Source organism: Macaca fascicularis, chromosome 7 (assembly GCF_037993035.2).
Source record: "Macaca fascicularis isolate 582-1 chromosome 7, T2T-MFA8v1.1".
NCBI lineage: Eukaryota > Metazoa > Chordata > Mammalia > Primates > Cercopithecidae > Macaca > Macaca fascicularis.
The window spans coordinates 72425215-72445349 of NC_088381.1; the positions used below are offsets into that span (position 1 = coordinate 72425215).

A 20135-nucleotide genomic window follows, 5' to 3' on the forward strand; every position below is an offset into this window, starting at 1 on the left:
AAACTGAGGCAAAGACAGCCATGAAGACAAGCTGGTCATCATTGCAAGCCACCAAGGCCTCCAGCATTACTTACCAAAACCAGGTTTGGTAGTGTTTTCCGAGCTGACATGAAGTTCTGTCATGTCATGATGTATCTTCTTCTGGAAGAAGTCAGCGACGGCCACTCTGGAATGCATGCCTTTGGGCAACCTCACTCCTCGCTCTGCAAACCCTCTCCATAGCTGAGCAGGGGGTTTTGACCACCCCTCCAAACGCAGACATTACTTGACATTACTCTTAGGGTGTGAAGTGAGAACTGCTCAAGGGTTTTGGCTCTCAGAAAAGCCAAGCTCCATTCTTCTTGACTTATGCCAAAGGTGCCAGTCTCCACCCATAGGTAAATCAAAGTCAGGTTCATCTATTTAAGAAAGGCTTTGAGAGGATCCTATTGGCAGAGGGTCATGAGAAAATACCATGATCCTGAGAAGGCCAAGTGCCCATCTGGTCCCATGTGGAAGGCTCATGTATCTTGGTTTGAAAATCCCACCAGAGCCCTCAGCTAAGATTTCTCTACAGCTTTGTTCTCTCGGTAACTTGTAACCCTGCCTTTTCCTCTACCCCAGAGTTCCAAGTTCCTTCCCAGATACAACCCACACAGACCTGGGCTGGAGGCCTTTGACACCAAATCTGAGCCATCAGTACCTTCTACGTCCCTGTGGGATCTTTGCTCCTCAGAAGTGCTCCTGTCTTTCTTGTTCCCTTCTCTCAAAGCAGAGCATGCCCCAGTCAAAGGTTTGCCTTTGATATCTTCCTTTTTCCCCTCTTTTTGTCAATCCTCACCATTCCTGGCCCAGGAGCATACGGCACATTTGAGCAATGCATTCACACCCACCCAGAAGTCAAGCATAATGAGGAGAGAAGATCTAGCTCTCTCAGGCACAAACACCCAGATATTTTGTGACAGAAGGAAAATGTGTCCAAAAGAAAAGGGGCAAAAATGCAGAGGGGTGTTAGACCTTATCGCCCATGCAGAAATCTCTTCCCTCATCAAGATTTAATTTCAAGGGAAACTGGGGTAACTCTATGGAAGTTTTATCCACTGAGTAGGAGAAATTGGAAAAAGAGTCCTACCCAAGAGGGCCTCAGAATCCTGATGGAATTTCAGAACCACCCAAAAAAGCAGACAAGGGACTTGTCTCTTGCCAGCACGTCTCCTTCAAATCACTTTTGGGTTCAAGTAGGGTTGAAGAAGGAGTCTTATTTAGCTCTGGATATATATTGTCAGATCTAGGCTGAGGTTTTCTTGGGAGGTGGGAAGTACAGGGGGTGGTAACAGTAGGATTTCTAAAGGCAAAATGCAGAACCAGAGCTATCCAAGGAATCCGGAGGCTGCAAGCAGCTTCACCCACATCAGCCAGCATTAAAGATTGGAAATGTGATGGGTGGGGGAGAGCTGGGAGAGAGGAGGAGGAGAGCTCCAGGCCCTTGCTGGACAGTCCAAATGGAAGCAAGACTCCCCATTGTTCTCTACCTTCCTCCTGCCTCTGCTGTCACGCTTAAGAGTTTTCCCTGGGCCCTTCACAGAGAAGACTCCAAGCAGCCAGCATCGCCCCTCTCCCCCTCCTGTCTCTCCCTCCCTGCCACCTTCATTTTGCTCTTGCTTTCAGAGTCACATTGGCAGCAATGTGCGAGTCTAGCCAGAGCACAGGAGTCAGTAAACCCTGAAGGAACAAAGGCTCCGGCTCTTTGCCTAATCCATGTCTGGCTCCATGCAGAAAGCTATACAACAATGAAGTCATCCTGCATTGATCTGCCCGCTCCTGAGCTTTCCCATGGCATCCAACCCTCCCTTGCTGCCTCACCATTGTATCTGAGATGCTTGATCCTTTGCTTATGCCTGGGCTTGACCTGAGGGAAATGGGACGAGCTAGGGGATGTGTCACAGCCCAGTGCTGTGCTGCGGTCACACCTGTGGCTGGGGAGGTGGAGGTGAGGATGTGGCTGCTGGGAGCTTGGCTGCAGAAAGGGATTCCCACACAAAAGAAGAGACAGAGGTGGCTAGAAGTCAGATGCTTGACTTCCAAATTCAGCCTGCTTCACGTTTGGTCTTTTTGGGGTGAGCATTGCATGGCTGAGCTTGGACATATCAGGAGGTCTTTGAGGTGGGTTGAAGAAAGGTTAAGTGACGGTGGGTAGTTAGACGAGGCCCTTTCTTCTACCACCTTCCTGTCTGAAGCTGCTCACCCTTGCCCAGACCTGGGCAGCCTAACTTGCTTTCCTAAGGATCAGGTTGGTCTCATCCTTTCTTCTGCCACCTTCCTATCTGAAGCTGCTCACCCTTGCCTAGACCTGGGCAGCCTAACCTGCTATCCTAAGGATCAAGTTGGTCTCATCCAACAAGTCCTCCCCAATATCAAAGAGGCCATCATTGCTTGGGAATCTCACCAACTTTAAGACATGGGATTAATCTCAGATCTAAGCCCAACTGTGCTTTCATACACCCCAAGTCACTAAATGCTACAATGAGAGGAAAGAACATTGCAGATTTTTTTTCTAGTTTTTAAAATCATCCTGTCCCAATGGTTCCAGAAGGAAGTCAGGGATGGTGCCCACCCCTGAAGACCCCTGAAAGACTTTTCTGTCTTAGGAATGGAGTGGGGTTGGCGGGGAGCTATGATTGTGGAACACCTAGGGAGTAGAAGCAGAAGATGTGCTACCAGGAGCAGAAGATGTGCTACTTTAGGGGGCAGCAGAGTGGCCAAAAGCATTCTGAGGTGTCAGGCAGGCCCCCTGTCAGTCCTGGTTCTGCCAGCTTCAAGCTGTGAAAACCTGAGCTAGTTATTCAATCTTTCTGAGCTTCAGCTTCCTTGTGGGTAAAATGTGACTGGTTCTGAGTAAGTGCTTCATAAAATACATAGAATTATTACTATTAATGCCCCACAGCAAATCCATTCTTGGGAGCTTGGCAATCAGTTCCAGGACCTGGTCATGTAATGCTAGTAAAAGAGTCCAGCCTCTCCAGGGTACGTCCCTGGAATGTGTTAGATCAAATTTCACCTTGTTCTACAAGATCTTATTGGTACAGTTGAGTTTCTCATTATCTAAGCTTCAGAACCAGCACCTGTCAACCACCTCTCTAGAATGAAGATCCAGAGAGCATCTGGCAAGTACCCTGGGTTCATGAACTGAGTCAGCTATCAACCTGTGCAGCAAAATCCTGCAGGACCAAAATGTAAGCTTAAGGTCTGAGAAAGCTACTGTGAAATCCTGTTGGTGAGATTCGAATGCAGGAGGTCAGGGAGCTGCAGGACTGGCTGGTTCCCTGAGCCACCCTAAACTGAAGCCAGTCCAAACTGGCATCTTTCTGGGCTGAGTTCAGCTCTCCGCATCTGCCCTATACCAGCTCTGACTTCCCTAGAGGCACCAACACTGGGGTAAATGCCATGAGACTCAACACCCAGCAGTAAAACATGGAAAACAGAGGCCTAGACTCCAACCTTAACCGGTTCCTCATTCTGCCCAGCAACCTTTCCATAGATTCCCATAGTCTTCCATAGTCTCTTCCCCTGTCAGTTCAGATGTTCCAACTCTCCTTGGGTCTTCTCAGTAGTGGCACAAGGCCTTGCCTCATTCTTTATAGACAAATGGAAGCCACCAGAGAAGAATTCCCTTACTTTCTTGCCTTATCACCTTGAAAAGACATTCCGCATCCTTTCCTCTTTTTGCCTCCTTCTCTATGGGAAGAGCACTCCCTCCACAAGGCCAGTGCTGTCCCCTCTTCCTGAGCTGTGGATACTTTTCCTTCCCATATTCTCAGAGGCCATTTTTATCTATTATCTCTTCTCCCATAAACTGATAGGCTCCAAGCATTAGAACAAAATGAAGCTCAAATCCCTCCTATATTAAAAATGAAAGTTCTCCCTTGAACCAGTGCATCTCCTCATGGTCCCCAGGACAGTCCCAACCCTTCAGGCATCCCTGTTCCAACTCTTTCTCCCTGGAACCCTTGAGAAGAGATAAATGCAGAGCTTGGTCCACCCCTCACCCAGGCCACTCTATAGAGCAGGAGATTCCATTTGGCATAAAGGGGTCTCAAACCAAACTAGACTTAAATAGAAGATAAAGTAAGTGAGGATACATAGAAAAGCACCAACCTAGCCTGATCAACTTCCTGTCAGACTGGAACATGAGCCCTTCTACATTACTTTACTTGTCTTGTCTCTACTTCTACAATGACTGAGCTCCAACAAGGATTTCTGGGGCCCAATGAAACATTCAGATTCACCCAGGAGCCCTTTCCTAGCCCTCATTCTCCACTCTTGCTCCATCTGTCCTGCATACAGAGCCTCACAGTGTCCTCTCCTCCTGAAAGGAAGAGGGCAAGTTACAGGGAGCATTTTAATTCTTCTAGCTGTGTCAGTGCCAGGGTCCAAGGGTGCACAGATGTGCCAGTTCATCTAAGCATTTTACTCTTTGACTTCTCCCTCCTGGCAGCCCACATGAAACTTGCCATGAGAGTGTGGCTCACCTGAGTGTGTGTGTGGGTGTCTGTGCATGAAAGGGAGCGTGTCTCTGAGTGACAAGTGTGTTGACCTGTACACCCAAAGCCCCATCTTTCCTTGGGCAAGGTTACTTTCCCAACATCCACAGGGAACATGCAAAACCACTCCATCTCAGGGACCACCCCACTGGCTTTGCTGGTGCCCCAAAGATAAAGGATCCCCAACCCTACTCCCAGACTCCCTTACACATCAGCTCTCAAGAGAAGATTTCTGTGAGCCTTGGCTGCTCAGACAACAGAACATTCCCCAGCTACCAAAGGAGTGAGGGTCTCAGTGGCCCGAGTAGTGTCTGTAGAAGTCAGGTTTCAATCTTGCTTTCACCTATCACACTGTGTGACCCTGGGTGAACCACTCAACCTCTCTGAGCCTCTACTTCTTTCTCAATACGATGAAAAGCACTTTAGTGTATGAGCCTAACCTATCTGGAAGACTCTCAATGAAAGCAACCAATGGAACAGATTGTGAACATCTTTGTAAACACAGAACTTAACTAAGAAGCTCATTTAAAAGAGTAACAGGAAAACAGGGAAAAATGCAGGTAACCTGGATTTTCTGTATTTTGAATGTTTTTGCAAAATTTCAAAATAAGAGGTCTGATTCAGTCATTTCATTAGAAAATAAAGTGTTTATTAAGAAACTATACACTGAACACTCCTATAAGTCTCTGTGGAAACACAACGCCCCATTGTCATAGCACAAGGTGAGGAAAATGGCAGAATAAAAGATGCTGTGATGGATGGAGCCTGGGAGGCTGGAAATGAGGTAATGATTTACAATAATTAAAAAACATCATCCTCAAGCTTACTCCTTAAAGCCACACTTGGGAGGAGGCCCTGGACCCAAAGCATCAGCAGGGCATAATGGGGAACAGCCTGACATGGAGCAATGGGGAGCAGGATGAGGAGAGCTGGAGGGGGCGAGATAAACACACACCTGGAGCCCTGGAGAGAATCTGAACTCCCAGGTGATACTCTGGAGGCTGCCCCAGATACTGGGCAAGAACTTGGAAAGCCTCATGTTTTTAAACCCCATGGAGGCGTTTGCAGAATCAGGCTGGGATCCTGACACAAAGAACCACTATCCACAGGACCCAAGAAATAAAACCCTTAAGTGGGAATCCAAACTCCCAGTTAAATTTGCCAAAGGCATAGACTCTATTCTCTACTAGTGTGCAACACCACCCCAAAACAATGGTGGGCTAAAACAACCACCTTTTTCCCCCAAAAGCCCCCCACAGGATGCTCCCAGTTTCGTGCTCTCCACCATTAGGTGGGCAGCCTATGCTGACTTCACACAATGGAGGCCCCATGGACCAGGGGAGCTGGGAGCCAGACGTCTCCTCCACTAGTGAGTCAGCAAATACGGGAGAGTTTCAGGCCCTACAAATGTACCTTTCCTACTGAAGAGGGGAAAGTCACCCCCTTCCGTCTCCTCAGTGGATCAAGTTGAAAATGGGGGAAGCAAGCCCCCTCTTTGGGAGAGGGTGGCCATGGAGTAAGGCATGAGTCAAAGCAAGCAAAGTAAACACACATATTGACCAGAGAACAGGAGGACACTTCCATTGGTGCCATGAGAGGGGCTGGAGGAGGCCAAGTTTTACTTCTCTTCCCCTTCAGTTCATCTTGACCTTGAAATGCTGATTCCATTGGGTTCCAAAAGTTCTCAGAGTCAAGAATAAGTGGAAGTAGGGGAAGAGAGCCAATCCCGGGATCATGGGCTGGCAGGAAGGGCCTCGGTCCCTGATTCCCTTGGTCCCTTGTGGTCCTAGTAGGATGGCCAGTTCATGGGTAAAACCTCCTGCAGCCAAAGCTTGTCAGAACTGCAGATCTAAGGGCCCAGGAAGAGCCTGGAGAAACTCTCCTCTGCAAGGAGTTTTATAACATCGCACTCACTGTGAGCCGTTCCAGAGAGAAGAGGAAGTAGGGGGCAAGTGTGTCCCAAAAAAAGGATGATTTTTCCACCGAAAATAAAAATAAAAACGTAAAGTGATTGGTTTCCATTCTTTCCTCTGAGACCTAACTTGGTGCCAATACTTGAGCCTGGCTCCCCCTCCTCTTACCGCGCCGTCTCCACCTCTGCTTAGGTGCTCTCTGTGACTCTTCCCCACTGGAGGTTGCAGGGCGACGAGGTCACTAAGAGGACAGCATGGTATCCTGGGAGAGCCAGGGAGACCCCACGCTTCCAAGCAGGGAAAGTGAGGCTGGAGCACGGCTGGACTTCATCAGGCTTTCTTTTGATGGTTAGGTTGTTTTTGTAAAGCAAGAGAATGGCTAGTGTATTTAAAAGATGCTCCTGGTGCACAGGTTTTTAATTCTCTTTATTGGCTCTAAAGATGGTGGCAGGAGCTGCCTCGTAGGCCGGAAAAAAAGGAGCACAGTGATGATTGGAGGGAAGGGGCAACCCTGCCAGTGGTGGATGGGGGAAAACACCCATCTGGTGGTGTTAAAGGGTGCTGGGGCACTGGTGGCTCATGCAGTTTCTACTTAGCATCCCTGGATCCAAAGAGAACAATGCCTAGAGCTTCCAACCTCTCAGAGGGCCCAGCCTACCAAGGTGACATCAAAACAAGGAGGCTTAAAAGGAGTTTTTAAAAGCCATGACGTCCTTTGCTGAAATAAACATTGACATCCTCAACATAGATGCCATGGTTAAGAGGCTTGGAATGTCCGGGAAGGCTTATTGGATTCAACATAATTTCTCTGAAACCTATAAAAAACAAAAAGAAAAAAAAAAACAGAAAAAAGCAAAATAAAGTAAAAACCAAAACCCCCAAAGAAGATCAAAACTAGGAGGGGAAATAGAGAGGGAGCTTGAAAGGGGAAGTACTGTCAGCAAAAGGGAAGGATAGGAGGAGGGGATTAACTTAAAACCCAGCATGGTCAGAGAAACTGGAAACACTCCATTTTGCTGCAGCCTCCACTGAACCAAGGAAGGGAAGGGAGCAAAACCTCTGGGTGCTTGGCCTTGGATTGTCATGGAAGAGGAGGAGAGGTCTCATCTAAGTGGGTCTCAGTCTATAAGCATCTTTCTGAAAGGAGGAGCCCCTGATAATGAGCTGAGGGGTGTGTCGGAGAAGGGGTATGCACTGTAGGGTCACTAAGGGGCAATGGGATGGGAGGAGAAGGCTATGTTTCCCCAGAACTGATGTTCTTTAGGGATACCAGAGGGGCATTTCTAATTTTAGGAGCTAAAATTACATAGACCACTTCTGACCACGCCAGGAGGTGGGGGTGCTATACTCCCAAGCCTACAAGCTCTTTCTCATTGACCTTTCTGCCTCACACCACAGGTCTGTGGAAGGTTTAGAGAGTAACAGCTGATCTCTGACCCTTGCCATCCTTCCAAGACTTACAGGGGAGGAAAATACCCTGGAGGAGTAACACTGGTGGCCCCCAGGCCACATGCTGTCTCGAGCAAGGAGGACTTCCACGACAGCTCATTTCATTTCTGGTCATACAGCCATGGACTGAGTTAGGATGTCCTGAAAAGTGGGCGTTCCTAATAAAATCTCCAGAAAGATGTTGCTCAAACAACTACAGATTTAAAAAGTGTCTGTAAAGAGTGTGCGTGTGCATTTTCATGTGTATGTGTGTGTTTGCAGGTGCACATACATGTATTTGTTTGCATGTGTGTGCATGTGTACACGTGTGTTTTCATGTGGATGTGTTTGCATGTGTACACATGTGTGTTTGCATATGTGTTTGCATGTGTGTTTGTGTGTGTATGTGTGTGTTTGCATGTGTGTGTATGCATGTGTGTATGTGTGAATATATGTATGTGTGCGTGTGTGTGTGTTTGAATGTGTATGAGTGTGTGAATATGTGAACAGAGTAAGCCTATCTTTTTATGGAAGCTATGCTAAGGAATGTAGAGGTCATAAGGGGCCTCTGGACATTGGGAATATGATGGGAAAAACTTGAAACAAAATTTGATTGCATTGAGACTTTCCTCTCCTCCTGCCCAGGACATGCTATGGACAAAACAGTATTGAGTCATTTGGGGTGCTGAGACCCCTTCCTCTGAAGGAGGTGGGGTCAGATTTGTGAAGATAGAGGAAACCTTCCCTGCCTATGACATCATGTTTGGAGGGAGGCTCAGTTTCAAGGTGAGATGTTTCTGAGATAGCATCCCCACCCTGACCTCTGATAAAGGTTCTCTTGGGTATGAAGGAAAAGGGAAGGAAGGCCATTGGTCTGGGCAGCCTCCTGAGAAAGTTTGTGACACCACTGTTTCTTTCCAGGCCATAGTCCTCTCTTGCTTCTCCCGTATCCCTTACATAGGCCCTATGAAGCTTCCTCCCCTGGAAGACAGTCTTTTAACTTAAGGGATTTTTTTAGTACCAAATCCCATACTGGGCACCTAGTCATACCTCACTCCATGAAATATATGGAGGCTTGATGAGTCTTAAGTTCTTAAGAACCAAAATTGGTTAGGGGAGGGATCTTTTACTGCATACAAAGACGTCAAAGGAGGTAACTCACCATGTGACCTTGGGTAAGACACTTCCCCACTCTGGACCTCAGGTTCCTCATATATATAGTGAGTTGATGGGACTAGATGATCTCTATTGTCCTTCAAGTTTAATATCCCATGATTGTCTATGTTTGAAAAGACCCCTGGCAGAAGAGGCAGACATGGGGGAATTAATGGTCAGTATTAAACCCCAAGTGCAAAAACATGGGAAAGTATTTTTCTTAAGTGCAAAATGCCAGAAACAGAAATCCAGGTGTTCTCAGCTCCTGTACCCACACTGCTGTGCCTGTAGGGGCAGCTGGTTTATTTTACGCATAAAATCTAGATCCTAGGAATCTCACCCTGGCATTATAGAAATGGCACAAGTTAGAGTCAGAGAAGAAAGATTCACCATCACCATGAAGTCTGTCCTGCACTTTTCCTAACATACTTGCCCCCATTTTCCTTCTTGGACCAAAATGTCTAAAAATTGTGCCCATCATTGCCATTAAGAGTGTCATTCCTGGGCCTAGAAGGATGTTTCTTCTGACTTGAGAGATAATCCTGGACCCAAGACTCTCTTTCTGGCTCCTAATATCCCATCAAAAAATTCAGCTAATTTTCAAGAGGAAAGCAATGTGACAAGGGAGGGATGATGAGGAGATGAGAGGAGGTGGTGGTGTTTGGTTCCTTAAAATCTTCCTTGCCATTATTAGGGCATAAACCACTGGAACAACAAAAGCTGTTGGCTCACTGAAGACCTGAAGACTACAACTTCTATAAAGAGATATCATTGTAGCTTCTGAGGGTGAAATCTCCTTTGGAGACCATGCAGCATTTGTGGGCCCTGGAAAGATCCGTGTCGGATCCATTAAAGACCAGGGCCAAGCCTGCCTAAGTCTCTGCCAGGGTTCCCGAAGCTGCCTTTGTGAACATGAGCCCTTTCCCATATGAGCCTGGATCTGAAGTTTGTTTTCTCTGGAACTCTTTCCCAGGTGGAGTCTTTCCAAGATTCTAAAAGCTGAAGCCTGATAGCATAAGAGGCACTGCTCCAAAATCCTCCATTCCTCCTCCTCTGTCTCAGAACAACCCCTGAGCAGAAAGTAAAAGGCATTTACTGGGGGAAGGGCAGGGGAGCCCAGAACCATAGTGGACACTGGTAAAGGGGTAAATGGGTAAAGAAAAGGCTGAAGAGGGCAAATCAAAGGCATTTCCAAAGAAGGCCTTTCCCACCAGGGGCCCACAGACCCCGCTACATCTAACCTTTTCCTCTGGCTGTCAACAGCTTTCCCCAAAACATTCAGCACAAAGGTACCTGTAGGCTCTCTGTAATTCAGAACATAGCTGGGTCTTCAGGGATCTTCTAAGAATACTTTCCCTGAGAAGCAAGCCAGAAGCTCTGGGATCTTTTTGGGAAAAGGAGGGACATTGTAAACAGAACTTAGGGGAGAAGGGGCACTGAGCACCCCTACGACTGGAAGAGAGGTTTTGAAGGCAATCCTATTGAGTCAAGAGCTGGTTAAATCTCTAAAGGCAAGTCCTTTATATTGACTGCAGCAAGGAAAGGTCGGTTCCCATGGTCTCGCCACATAAAAAGACATTCAAACCTGTTTTTCTGAGATTCTTGGAGATTCTAATTCTCTCTCCCCTGCTGGGGTTTCACCCCTTCGCTCTGGCCTTGGGATTCTGGAGCTACCAGCCCAGCACCTTCCAGGGAGAAGGTATTCCCTGCATCTTCTGCCTACGCTCTTTCCCCTTGACTGTGGATTCTCACAGACCTCTCCTTCTCCTTCTATCTCTGCTTCTACCTTTTGATACCTGACATGAGACTATTACCCAACTGCATAAAGTAGTCTAGGTTATGGTTTAGACAATAGTCCCAATACCAAATGGAGTTCTATAGAATCATTTTCAAACATTCCCTCTTCAAATGTATTCATTTATCATCTTCAAGTTGCTATGTCACAGTAACCCTTAGCACCGACATAGCACTGGTTGTGGGAAAAGGCATTTTGTACCCTAGCACGGGCTGAAATACACAGGAGTGCTGGCACTGGGGCCCTGAGTGGTAGACTAACAGGGAGCCAGAAGCAGAGGGCAATGTAATGGGAAGGGCATCCCACCCAAATCAGGGTGCCACACTTTCCACAACCTTCCCACCTTTCCCCCAAGAGGCAAGAAGAGGTGAGATGTTTTTCCACCCATTGCAGGCAGGCATGGAATGGAGCAGGGAGCCCCAAGCAATACCCAACTATGCCAATCCTACCATCAGACATATTGCTGATTGCCTTGGAATCCATAGATCTATATAAGGGAATGCCAGTGACAGGCATTGCCTACAGTTAGTTCTTTATCCCTCAACATCCCCAAAAGGTGAATAGTATTAACTCCACTTTACAAGGGAGAAAATTCTGCCTTTATAATATGGAAAAACAGCCCCAAGTTCACTTTGTGACAAAGTCTAAATTTGAATCCAGCTCTTCATACCTCCAAAGTCCTTGCAACTAACCACTTTGCAATATGGATCCCATTTGTGGAAAACCAATATCCAGGAAGGGGGTGAAATGGAGGTCAAGGTAGTAATGGTAAGGACATTCTCTGGGGGAAGCAGAGCTCTCAGTCTGGCCACTTCAATAAGAAAGGGCAGGGCTTTCTTACCTTATTAACAGCTTCCTTAGTTAGGAAGCTAAGCAGCACCATACCCTGCCATTCCCTCCTCTGGCCAACCCTGGTTTAATTCTACCCCTGGTGGCTTCACCCCCACCCTCACAATGACACTTCGCATGCACTGGGACCTTCCAGATAAGGAACCCCAAACCCTGTCTGGTCACGGACTCCTTCATTTTGATGTTATTTCAGGGAGTGCAGCCTAGAGAGGATGAAAAATAACCACATGAACGTGAGGTAATAATGAGTATGGAGAGATGGATAATTAAAATATAGTCATAACCTAACCAAGGGTTGTGGAATATCTGAGAATACCCTTGGTAAGCCAAGCATGGTACCCAGTGGAACTCTTTCCTGAGCACCCACCCCAGGCCGCTGTGTAAACAAGCATGGACAGAAAAGAGTGCGCTTTGGTGAAGAAAGGATTCATCTTAGACACATGTCTCTTGCTTCTTTTCCTGCCTGTATGCTGGCCCTTCTAAGGTCGTGGGAAGGTGATCATCAAGGCATTCTAATGGTGCCTGGGCTATAGTTATGACTGATCTGTTCTGTATCTTTTCCTTGGGTGTAGCGATCACTTTTTTGAGTATAAGTTATTTCTTCTCGTGCCATTGGACTCAATAAAAGGGTGGTGGCACTGGCCCAGGTGGGTGAGCCCCAAATGCCTAGGCTTGCTGGCCACAGACTATGCTGCTTAAAACTTTCGGATTATTTCTTTTATTTTTCTGAGATTGCAAACCTAACCCACAGGCCATATATGGCCTTAGGATATGCCTTTTATTTTATTTTATTTTATTTTATTTTTTAACACAAATGGTATTTTTAAAAATTTGTTGCTTAGTTGCCAGCATTTAAAACTTGGGAGATCTCACATTTAAAATATCCCCATTTCTAGCTTCCCTTGAAAATCCAAGAGTTCTGGCACTCCTGGGCCAGAATTTCTGCACAGTGGTAACCCACTGCAGTAGCCACTCAATTTATATGAGGTGTGTGGTGTGTGTTCTCCAGCTTGCCATATTCCTCACCAATTTCTATTATCCTCCACCCCTGCACTTGTTTATGGTACCTGCATAGCTTGTCTTTGCATCTGAGATTTAAACTTTACAATAAACATTATGTTTATTATACTAGGTTATAGGCCATGCATTAAGACCAGGAAATCCCATCTCTGCAAGCCTTGTTGACGCCCCTAAAATACCAAACTTATCCTCCCTCTGGTCATGGTCAACAATGATAAAGAAGTGGCTGGAAACCTACAACAGAGGGACAAACCTATCTCAGAAAGGGGAGACAGCTCAGAAACTGAACTGTATGAGTAAGGGAAGCAAGCACGTTCAGAAATCAGGTTCCAAACAAGACACATGCTGAAGCATAATGTTGGAAAAAGCTACTGCTAGGAGAGAAGGTGGCACTCATGTCATCCACCAGCCGGTGGCGTAGTGGCATGCACCTATAGTCTCAGCTACTTGGGAGGCTGAGGCAGGAGAATCACTTGAACCCAGGAGGTGGAGGTGTCTTCCGCATTGCCTGACATGTGTAAGGCACATGACAAAAGGTTGTTAAATGCCAACAAGCAGGACTTCTTAATATAGCTGTACATTTCATGGGGGAATAAGGGGGAATAATTGGACCCGAAGTGTTCCTACATCCCTGTAATAACAAACACATTTCAAAGGGTTCTATACAATATTGAAAGGTACTTGGAACTAAAATGTCCCTGTTGTATACCGTGTAGCCAAGAGTATTGAACTGAGACCCCCAACTTCAGTATGGGGTGCCTCTTCCTATAAAGTCACCTCGATGCTGCTGGGAAAACGAGTGATGAGTCCTGGCCTGCTTGCCACGGTTGCCAAGTCTGGTTCCAGCTGTGTGCAGATGCTCGGAGGGAGGGGGCTGAGGCTGAATGTACCCCAACTACAATTTAGCTCATGGCATCATGCCCACAGGAAGTCACAGGGGGAGGACATCCATGCCTGGGTGAGATAAAGGGGCACGGACCACTGAGATTCTCAGACAAAAGCAAAAGACTCGTTCCTGAAGGGATCTTGAAGGCTCTCACAGGTTGTCCCTGATGAGTATTTCAAGACTCTAACTCACAAAATGGGGGAAGGTGTGCTAGGGGGCCACCCACCAATTGGCATCACTAAGACTATTCCAATGACAAGCTGATCTCGGCTTAAAGGAGTGAAATGTTAGTCCCCAGAGAAAGTGAAAATCCTTCCACTTCATAACATGGGTGAAGTGACCCTCTTAGAATCAAAATACTTCATAAGCCATGGAGCAATATTAGTCATATGGAAAAAAAAAATTCTTTGCCATTCTCAGAATTCACTATATAAGGAACCATTTGTAATAGATGAGCATCTTCTTTGCTTGCTTAACTGAGAGTAGAGAAAATCTCGGGTATCAATAATCTATCTTAATTGCCTTCCTTGCACTTCAAAATATCTGTCTTTGTATTCAGTATATTTTTTTTCCTGAGTCTTTTGACTCTTTCCAAATGTTTGAAATATCTAAAATATCAGAAAAGTATAGAAACTCTGCGCCTACCTCCAGCATTAACAATTTATAATATTTTGATATCTTCTTCTCAAATTTCTAAACAAATAATCCATTACTGCAATGGCTGAGAACCCATGTGAGTCCATATATAACCCTGTTTCTCCTCTTCCCCATCACCAGAAGTAACCACTGCTCTGAAATAGCTGATTATCCTTTTCAGGAATCTTGAAATAATTTTGCTGCATATGCATATATCCATGACCAAATTACAGTTTTGTTCTGTGTAAGTTTAAGCTTTTAAAAAATGGATATTTTCTAGATTTATCCATGTTGATACATGTAGCTCCCATTCATTAATTTTAGCTGACGAAGTCCATTGTGTGAATATGCTACAAATTATTTGCCCGTCCAGCCAACTGACACTTGTTTCTATCTTTTCATTATTTCAAAAAAAGTTGCAGTCAATATTATTACACACATATCCGTACACACATGTGGGAGAATTTCCCCAGAGCAGTAGTTGGCAAACTTATCCTATAAAGGACCAGATAGAAAATATCTTAGGCTTTGCGAACCATGCAGTCTCTGCTGCTACCACTAAACTCTGCCAGTGTAGTCTGAAGGCAGCCACAGACAACACACAAACAAATGAGCGTGTTCCAGTAAAATTTCATTTGTAAAAATAGGCAAGAGCCAGATTTGGCCCTTGGCCAATGAGTGATAGTTTGCTGACCTCTACTCTAGAGCTTCCTTATTCAAAGTGCAGGCAAGTGGGAGCAGCATCAGCATCAGCTGGGAGTTGGGTAAAAATGAAGATGCTCAGTCCCTGCTGAATCAACATCTGTGTTTTAATAAGCTCCTCAGGTGATTTCTATGCACAAAAACATTTGAGAAGCACATCTTTGGAGGATATCCCTATAATTTAGTGTAATTGAATCCTTAACATTATTCTATTGCTAAATGTTTACCCAAAGTAATACCAACTCATATTTCTATAATCACTAAATGGATGAACTTCTTACCCCATCTTCCCATATCAGATATTTTTTCTAACAAACTGATGAGTGGTAGATGTTATCTCCTTGTAGTTTTAAGATTCGTTTCCCTGATTACTACTGAGGTTGCACATCATCTCAATAAGGGTTTCCCCAATTGAAGAACTGGGAACTGCCTATTTGTATCCTTTCCTCATTTTCTTGTGTGTGTCTTTCTCTCTCTATATATATATATAGCTGTATATCTATATCTATATCTAGATATAGATATACAGCTATATATATATATAGATAGATGTGTGTGTGTGTACTTGTTACTCTTTTCTTTATTTGTGGGAGTTTGTTATTTATTCTGTATGCAAATTCTTTGTTACATATAAATGCAATGAAATTATGTCATCTCAAGCTACCATTTGTCTTTTAACTTTGTGTATGGTACTCATAGATTTTTTTAAATTAATGTATTAAAATGTATTCACTTTTCCCTTTATGTTACTTAAATCTGTATGTTAAGAGATATTTTCCTCCTTAATGTCAGGCTATTACCTTTTCCTTTAAAAGTACTACGTTTAGGGCCTGGCATGGTGGCTCACGCCTGTAATCTCGGCACTTTGGGAGGCCGAGGTGGGTGGATCATGAGGTCAATAGATCAAGATCATCCTGGCCAAAATGTGAAACTACGTCTTACTAAAAATATGAAAATTAGCTGGGCGTAGTGGCATGCACCTATAGTCTCAGCTACTTGGGAGGCTGAGGCAGGAGAATCACTTGAACCCAGGAGGTGGAGGTTGCAGTGAGCTGAGATCACAACACTGCACTTCAGCCTGGGCCACAGAGTGAGAATCTGTCTCAAAATAATAATAATAATAATAATAATAATAATAATAATAATAATAAACAAAAGTACTACATTTAATAAATCTCCATTACAGAAGAATTACGAATAATTTATGTAGAGACTCCTCACTCAAGGAGGTAGAGCTTCACTTCCCCCTATCCCTTGAGTGTACACAGTTACTTGCTTTCAAAGTATATGGAACAAGGGAGAATGTAGTTCTGCAGTGGAGAAACCTGACAAACACCATCTCAGCCAGGCAATGAGGGTTAGCATCATCAGTGTTAAGTCATGTGATAAGCATGCACTCTTTATATGATGTGATGAGAATGGTCTTTCACCTCTGCGGTCTTCCTTCCCAAAATCCCAACTGACAGCCAAAATTGAGAGACATTCTACATGAAACCTGACTGTCAAGGTAATCAAGGACAAGGAAAGTCTAAGAAACTGTCAGAGATCATAGAAGGCTAAGAAGACACGATAACTAAATGTAAAGTGGTGTTCCGGATGGGGTCCAGGAATGGAGAAAAGACATACGGGGGAAACTGATGAAATCAGAGTATAGTATTGAACTTAATTAAGAATAACATAGCTACACTCGTTTCTTACTTGTGACAAATGTATCATGGTGACATAGAATGATTACAATGGGGAAACTGGATGTGAGATATAAGGGAATGCTCTGTACCACTGTTATAACTTTTCTGTATGTCTAAAGCTATTTTAAAATAAAAAGCTGATTTAAAACAAAAAGTTGTACTTTAAATTTTCATCCAGAATTTATAATTTATTTTTTGACTGGTATGAGGTAAAAACATCTCTTTATTTTTCCTTATGGGGTTTTATTTAATAGTTTCTCCCTCTTGTTTTTTTTTTGTTTGTTTGTTTGTTTGTTTTGTTCTGTTTTGAGATGGAGTCTCGCTCTGTCACCAGGCTGGAGTGCAATGGCGCTCCCAGGTACAAGTGATTCTCCTGTCCCAGCCTCCAGAGTGGCTGAGACTACAGGTATGTGCCACCAAGCCTGGCTAATTTTTGTATTTTTTTTTAATTATACTTTAAGTTCTAGGGTACATGTGCATAACGTGCAGGTTTGTTACATATGTATACTTGTGCCATGTTGGTGTGCTGCACCCATCAACTCATCAGCACCCATCAACTCGTCATTTACACCATAAAAACCCTAGAGGAAAACCTAGGTAGTACCATTCAGGACATAATTTTTGTATTTTTAGTAGAGACAGGGTTTCACCATGTTGGCCACAATGGTCTCAATCTCTTGACCTCGTGATCTGCCCGCCTCGGCCTCCCAAAGTGCTGGGATTACAGCCGTGAGCCACCACGCCCAGCCACACCCGGCCTAGTTTCTCCCTTTCATACCGACTTGCAACGACATGCACCAAAAAAAGTACTCATATCCACACACCTGTCTCCTATCTATCTATCTACCTATTTATTTATCCACAAACACACACACACATAAGTTTTCTGAGTGTTAAAAACAATTACTATACTTTAGCCTATTTGCTTTCCCTGTCTTCATTACTGTAACTTTTAAATAGGCATTTTTGTCTACTAGGGCACATCTCTTCAATCTTTATCTTCTTTTTAAAAAACACCTTGGCTATCTTGGTGTTTCATTCCTCCACATAAATTATAGGATAAGCATATCAGGCAAGAGCTTTGAAAAACTCTGCTGGAGCCTTTATAAAAATTGTACTCGATTTATAGATTTGAGAGAAAATCAGCATTGTTATTATATTGTTTCTTCCCATCCATAAATAAGTTAATGCTCCATTAACTCAGTTCTCTTTTATACTCTTCATAACGTTTTGTATGTTTCCATAGCCTCTTGCATATCCTTTGTTAGGTTTATGCTTTTTTAGTTCATATTTCTTGGTTTTATTTCTTTTTTGCTACTGTAAATGTGATTTGTTTTCCATTAAATGATCTAATGGTGTTCAGGGAAGACATTGATTTTTGTTTATTGATCTTATATTAGCAAATTTGCTGGACTCCCTAATTAGTTCTAATGGTTATTTTATAAATGCCCTTTGATGTTCTATGTAGGGTGATCAGAGTCTTCACAATAAGAATAACCTGTCTTTCCAATTCTTTTACTTCTTTTGTCTTATTGCAGTGGCTAGCATTACAAGAACATTATTGAATAAAAGTCATAATAACAAACATGCTTATCATATTTTTTCATGAGTTTCATAAATTTTTATTATGATGATTATTATTATTTTTGAGAGAGGGTCTGGCTCTGTCACCCAGGCTGGAGTGCAGTGGTGTAATCTCAGCTCACTGCAACCTTCACCTCCTGCAGCCAAGAGATTCTCATGCCTCAGCCACTTAAGTAGCTGGGATTACAGGTGCGTGCTACCACACCTGGCTAATTTTTGTATTTTTAGTAGAGATGGGGTTTTGCCATCTTGGCCAGACTGGTCTATAATTCCTGACCTCAAGTGATATGCCCACCTCAGCCTCCCAAAGTGCTGGGATTACAGGTGTGAGTCACCATACCTGGGCTTGTTTCATGATTTTTTATGGTAATTCATTTTGAGTGAAAAGAGTTTTTTTCTGGTTTTCTTTGTTTTTTCTCATTTCCTTTTCTTCTCACTCATATTGTCTAATTTGTTGCTGCTGCTGTTGTTACCTCCATCTGACCTCTTGGGACTTCAATTATAAACCAAATCCTGTAATAACGACTTGGAGTCCTCCTACAAGGGTAACACTGAGGATAGAGTACAACAATCTTCAGTTAGTTGAGCAGTTTAAGTCAGTTCACAGTCTCAAAGCTGCAACTTTATCCTCTCTCTCCCACTTCCTCAGGATCACAGGTTCCTATTAGTTGTACTCCCAGATAGGGGTCAGCCGCATTATCTTTTCAGACTCTTTTCTTCACTACCCCCGCCCCAAGACTTGAAGCAGTGAGTCTAGCTCTGCTCCTCTGACAATGTAGAGCACATACCATTCTGCAGATACCCTCCAGAGCTAAATCCCTGCCTTGACTTTTTGATTCTAGACTTGGAGACCAGTGTAATAATGAATGCAACTCTGCGCATCACGTTTTATTTCTGTACCATTTCTTGTTCACAGATTATTTATCTTGTTTTGGGGCTCAGCTATGTCTTTTTATAATTTTTTTCATTGCTACATATTTGGAGCAGAGGAGGAAACTAAAGCATGAACTTACTGCACCATCCTGACCAGAGCCCAATTATTTGCCTTTCTTTCTATATTGGAGAAAAATGTATTTTGTTTCCAAAACTAACCTTGTAACTGATGCCTTCAATATTATCTCCAACTTCCTTCTTCAATTATTTCCTATCTCTTCAACATCTTCTGCCTTTGCTGCCTACATTCCCCTTTGCACAGAAATCTATATATGGTTACCTCTATCTCTGGGTATGTGCACACATACCAAACCAATGTATGCCCACACTCTCAGTCTCTTACCTAGTAAATAATGGAGCAGTGTCCCCCACTTTACCATACCATTTGTTTTCATCCCATTTTCTTAGTTCCTTTGGATACCAACAATTTGCATAACTTAATTCCAGCCCTAACCTCCACTGTTTTGCAGATCATTCATGCTTACATTCCCATAATCCAAGTTCTAATCCTTTTACAAAAACTAACCTCTTGAAGGTCATCTTCAGTGGTTGCCCCATGACTAGATTTTCTCCAGTCTTTGATCATTTTACCTTGATCATTCCACAGAATGTGGCACCTTGACCATCCCACAACCCCCATGACACCTAGAGTACTATGCCATCCTCATCATTTTCCTACCTTTCTGCTCCCTTTCTGTTGGCTTCTCTTCCTTCACTGGTCCCTGTGGTAGTTTCTCAAGCATCAGTCTTTTCACCCCTAGCTACATAAGCTTTGGATCTCAGATTGACAACAATAGCCTCACCAGGAATTTGTCAGAAATGAAGCATCTCAGCCTCCACTCAAAACCTACTGGATTGAGATCTGCATTTTAACAGAATCCTCAGATGATTTCTCTGCAGAGTAAAATGTGGGAAATGCTGCTCTAGCCATCTGTTCCTCTCTCCATCTCCCTGTACCCTCCATCATTAATGTCCATCTCCTGTGTGGTGACTTCTAACCCTTTATCTCCAGCACAAATTTTCTTC

General features: G+C 44.0%; 1 protein-coding gene across 25 annotated transcripts in view; it reads right to left on the minus strand.

The window, feature by feature from the left end:
• The window catches only part of NTRK3 (neurotrophic receptor tyrosine kinase 3), a 387811-nt gene that overhangs the window by 97695 nt on the left and 269981 nt on the right, over positions 1-20135 (minus strand). For 8 of the 25 annotated variants that reach the window (XM_045395954.2, XM_073996660.1, XM_045395953.2 and 5 more), the window contains 2 exons: positions 9024-9158; positions 5148-7248 (listed from right to left, as the gene is read on the minus strand). The exons of 13 other annotated variants lie outside the window; for them this stretch is intronic. In XM_045395954.2, coding sequence (XP_045251889.1) covers positions 7130-7248; positions 9024-9158 — 254 coding nt within the window. In that variant the 3' untranslated portion in view covers positions 5148-7129. Of the gene's footprint in view, positions 1-5147; positions 7249-9023; positions 9159-20135 lie in introns of those variants that run through there. 4 more of the 25 variants (XM_073996665.1, XM_065548377.1, XM_073996664.1 and 1 more) reach the window with 1 other exon arrangement.